We start from the raw sequence: 5,000 nt of genomic DNA, 5'->3' as shown, positions 1-5,000 counted from the left end.
GAGTGTGAATCTGCTGTGAGGAGCACGGCCGTGAAAGGCGTCTCTTGGAGGGCACTGTGTGTGTTTATCACTGCGGGGGAGGAAAGGAGGAGGAGGAAAGGCCCTTCCCACGAGCACACAGCCACGCTGTCAGGCAGGCGAGCACAAGGGACCGGCCCAGATTCAGCTCTGTGACGCGGAGCCGCACAAATCCGGGAGTGCGCATTTTATTTTCTGTATGGTTCCGGAGGGGGGGGTCTTCTGAGAGCTAAAAGAACGGGAGGGAACAGGACGATATTCTCCGCATATCGCAAATGAGCCAATCAGAGTGCTGTCCCGGAGCACCGGCCCAATCATATCAACCCCGTTCAGGCTTTTTTTCTTCTGTGTGTGTGTGTGTGTGTGAGTGTGTGTGTGCGTGTGTGTGTGTGTGTGTGTGTGTGTAACAGTACCTGTGTGTGTGTGTGTGTGTGTGTGTGTGCGTGTGTGTGTGTGTACGTTTAACAGTACCCGTGTGTGTGTGTGTGTGTGTGTGTGTGTGTGTGTGTGTGTGTAACAGTACCTGTGTCCATGAGGTAGCGCAGCTTCTTCTCCACGCGAGAGGCCCGGGTGTCGATCTGTCTCTGCTCGCTCTCCAGAGCAGACAGCTCCCCCACCACGTACTGACTGGTGTCTTTAAACGCCTTCTGCACACAGACATACAGACACACAGACACACAGACACACAGACACACAGCAGGGAGACAGAGGAAAGGGCAGTGTCAGAGAGAGATCACACACTCCCTTCATCACCAACAGCTGATTTATATTACAGATCTACACCCGGGGGAGGTTGGAGAAAGAAATGAAGACGTGAATTAGGCAAATGGAATCCACAACGGAGGATCCACAGGTCGATCGTTTGTACGTCACTCTTTCCAGAAACACTTCCGCAAAGGATGCGCTGTTGTTCTCTTGCTCAAAGACAAGATTGGGAATTCCTAACTGCTACCTCTAGCTCCCAGAAGGACATGTAAGGGGCTGGGATGTCCTTAATGGCGGAGGTCGATCGGGTTCCAGGTCAGGAGCCGGGGAGAGGCGGCTCAGAGCCCAGAGACTCGAGTTCAGCCCCCTCACTGGCTCCTCCCTCAGCCTCTCTCCCCATTGGCTGTCTGTCAAAAGGACCCTCCCCCAAGGCCTATCACATATTTCCCTCACAAATCAATTTTACACATGACCACCCTCCCACCCCCCCCCCCTCCCTCCCTCAACTCCACACCCCACAGCCCACACCCCCTGCAGAGCGGAACCTCCCCGTTAATTAAGCGCTGAAATTAGCATATATATGATATTAATGCAACATCAGACAGCCTAATTCAGCGCTGATCTGGATAATGGAAAGGGTGAACACCCATTAACCCAGGAGGGAGGGGCGGGAGATTCTCACTGCGTCTCCTGGGGCCTCCATCCCTCCCTCCTTCCTTCCTTCCCTCCCTCCCTCTCTCCTCCCTCTCTCTCTGCATGTATATGTAACGGTTTGTCCATATAGGTATATGCTCATGTGTTCAATTGGGTATGTTCTTTTCTGTGCTTTGGCAACATAAGCTGTATCTTGTCATGCCAATAAAGCATTTTGAATTTGAATTTGAGAGGGAGGGAGGGAGAGGGAGAGAGAGGGAGGGAGGGAGGGATGTAATGGCTTGATAGATATCTCAAATTCAGCAGGGCTGGCCTCTCGAGCTACAACTGAACGCCATAGAACCACGTAGTAAAAGTCTCTCCCCCCTTTTCCCCTCACTCCATTGCCCTAAAGAGGGCTTCTGTCCACACCTGACAGGGAGTAATCAGCCCTAATCTCTAGCGCATTAAAATGTGAAACATGGAGTACCTCCTCTTCAGACGGTGTGTGTTCTGGGTCCATCACAGGGAGCGGATCTTCTGCAGCGGGTTTTGGGTCTTCAGGAACCGAGCGCTGCCTCTTCACCTCTAGAGCAGAACACACACTTAAACCCCACACCTCTAGAGCAGAACACACACTTAAACCCCACACCTCTCGAGCAGAACACACACTTAAACCCCACACCTCTAGAGCAGAACACACACTTAAACCCCACACCTCTCGAGCAGAACACACACTTAAACCCCACACCTCTCGAGCAGAACACACACTTAAACCCCACACCTCTAGAGCAGAACACACACTTAAACCCCACACCTCTCGAGCAGAACACACACTTAAACCCCACACCTCTAGAGCAGAACACACACTTAAACCCCACACCTCTAGAGCAGAACACACACTTAAACCCCACACCTCTAGAGCAGAACACACACGTAAACCCCACACCTCTCGAGCAGAACACACACTTAAACCCCACACCTCTAGAGCAGAACACACACTTAAACCCCACACCTCTCGAGCAGAACACACACTTAAACCCCACACCTCTCGAGCAGAACACACACTTAAACCCCACACCTCTAGAGCAGAACACACACTTAAACCCCACACCTCTCGAGCAGAACACACACTTAAACCCCACACCTCTAGAGCAGAACACACACTTAAACCCCACACCTCTAGAGCAGAACACACACTTAAACCCCACACCTCTAGAGCAGAACACACACGTAAACCCCACACCTCTCGAGCAGAACACACACTTAAACCCCACACCTCTAGAGCAGAACACACACTTAAACCCCACACCTCTAGAGCAGAACACACACTTAAACCCCACACCTCTAGAGCAGAACGCACACTTAAACCCCACACCTCTAGAGCAGAAAACACACTTAAACCCCACAAGCCTTTCACTTTGTACATATAAATATTATTCATTTTCCTCCCCTTCACAGCTTGGCTTGTTATTTTTGGCAATTTCAGAACGTGCAAACTGTCCGTGAAGAGACAACATGCATTTAAATCTCAGTTTGGTGAATACTGTCTGAATCTTTTTTTTTAACAAAGCAAATAAAATAAAAAAATTAATAATAACAGATGATGGTTTTGAAAAAGAAATGAGACTTTGATTTTATGCGTGTCATTACGACAGGAACAGAGTGGGGGGCAGGAGGGGGGGAGGGGGGGTGTAGGACAGCAGGTCTTTTGGGGAACGTCGACGTGTCTATCTACGGAGAGTCCCATCGATGAAGCAGTATTTTAAAATCTCATTAGCGTGAAGACGCTATGTCGTTAATAAACAATCAACCCCTCCCCACAGGCTGACTGGAGGGGGGGCAGAATGTAAGGGGGTAAGTGGAGGGGGGTAAACAGGGCAGATAAACCAGGGGGGGCTGAGTGGAACAGCTGGGGGTGGATTTACATTTCAACACACAGCTGTGTGACAGCACAGGAGGGCAGGGCCAGCAAACAACAAGTGACCCACACACACACACACACACACACACACACACACACACACACACACACACACAGTTGCTGGCAGTTGCAGAAATGCTGGCGGACAGCTAAAGGGCAGACTACACACCTCCGTTTGGCCGGATACTTTCAGACATTTGGCAATTAATTGAGCAAAAATTATGTCAACAGAACAATTGGTCTCCCACTGCAAAACTGATATTTTTCTCAACTGACTGGCTACTCAAAGATTTGGGGAACACCCTGGTTAGGGAGGGTTAGAGGTTTGGCCTAGGAAGTTATGGTAAGGGTTTGGGGGATAAGGTGTTGGCGGGAGGGTTCGGGTAAGGGTTTGGGGGTTGGGTTGGGTTAGGTTAGGGGAGGGGGGTTAGGGTAGGGTTAGGTCTGGGTGGGGTGTTAAGGTGTCGGTGAAGGGGTAAGGTGTTGGGGGGTTAAGGCATTGGTGGGGGGGTTCAGGTAAGGGTTTGGGGGTTAGGCGTAGGTGGGGGGTTAGGTTAGGGTAGGGTGTTAAGGTGTTGGTGAGGGGGTGAGGTGTTGGTGAGGGGGTGAGGTGTTGGTGAGGGGGTAAGGTGTTGGTGAGGGGGTGAGGTGTTGGTGAGGGGGTATGGTGTGGGTGAGGGGGTAAGGTGTTGGTGAGGGGGTGAGGTGTTGGTGAGGGGGTGAGGTGTTGGTGAGGGGGTAAGGTGTTGGTGAGGGGGTAAGGTGTTGGTGAGGGGGTGAGGTGTTGGTGAGGGGGTGAGGGTTTGGTGAGGGGGTGAGGTGTTGGTGAGGGGGTGAGGTGTTGGTGAGGGGGTGAGGTGTTGGTGAGGGGGTGAGGTGTTGGTGAGGGGGTGAGGTGTTGGTGAGGGGGTGAGGGTTTGGTGAGGGGGTGAGGTGTTGGTGAGGGGGTAAGGTGTTGGTGAGGGGGTGAGGTGTTGGTGAGGGGGTGAGGTGTTGGTGAGGGGGTGAGGTGTTGGTGAGGGGGTGAGGTGTTGGTGAGGGGGTAAGGTGTTGGTGAGGGGGTAAGGTGTTGGTGAGGGGGTAAGGTGTTGGTGAGGGGGTAAGGTGTTGGTGAGGGGGTGAGGTGTTGGTGAGGGGGTGAGGTGTTGGTGAGGGGGTGAGGTGTTGGTGAGGGGGTGAGGTGTTGGTGAGGGGGTGAGGGTTTGGTGAGGGGGTATGGGTTTGGTGAGGGGGTGAGGTGTTGGTGAGGGGGTGAGGTGTTGGTGAGGGGGTGAGGTGTTGGTGAGGGGGTAAGTGTTTGGTGAGGGGGGTGAGGTGTTGGTGAGGGGGTGAGGTGCTGGTGAGGGGGTGAGGTGTTGGTGAGGGGGTGAGGTGTTGGTGAGGGGGTGAGGTGTTGGTGAGGGGGTGAGGTGTTGGTGAGGGGGTAAAGGTTTGGGGGATTCGGGGTCTCGCACCTGGCCTGCTCTCCACATACTGGCTGAAGGACTGCAGCTGGGTCCTGCGCACCGCAGACTCCTTACTGAACACCGCAGGGCTGCGCAGACGCTCCGTCACCCTGCGCAGACGCTCCACACGCAGCTCCTCCACACTGCCCTGCAGGAGGGAGGGGGGGGGGGGGGAGGAGAGGAGGAGGAGGAGGAGAGGGAGGTGAGGAGGGAGGAGAGGAGGGGGAGGAGAGGAGGAGGACGAGGAGGGGAGAGGAGAGGAGGAGAGGGAGGAG

The 5,000-nt window shown here is 53.6% G+C and overlaps 1 protein-coding gene across 4 annotated transcripts in view; it reads right to left on the bottom strand.

The window, feature by feature from the left end:
- LOC133116798 (EH domain-binding protein 1-like) overlaps window positions 1-5,000 on the bottom strand; it is a 95,522-nt gene that overhangs the window by 21,908 nt on the left and 68,614 nt on the right. For all 4 annotated transcript variants that reach the window (XM_061226764.1, XM_061226754.1, XM_061226781.1 and 1 more), the window contains 3 exons: window positions 4,735-4,873; window positions 1,847-1,944; window positions 542-665 (listed from right to left, as the gene is read on the bottom strand). In XM_061226764.1, coding sequence (XP_061082748.1) covers window positions 542-665; window positions 1,847-1,944; window positions 4,735-4,873 — 361 coding nt within the window. The remainder of the gene's footprint in view (window positions 1-541; window positions 666-1,846; window positions 1,945-4,734; window positions 4,874-5,000) is intronic.

Source organism: Conger conger, chromosome 2 (assembly GCF_963514075.1).
Source record: "Conger conger chromosome 2, fConCon1.1, whole genome shotgun sequence".
Classification (NCBI taxonomy): Eukaryota; Metazoa; Chordata; class Actinopteri; order Anguilliformes; family Congridae; genus Conger; species Conger conger.
This window is presented reverse-complemented; position numbering and strand designations above follow the sequence as displayed.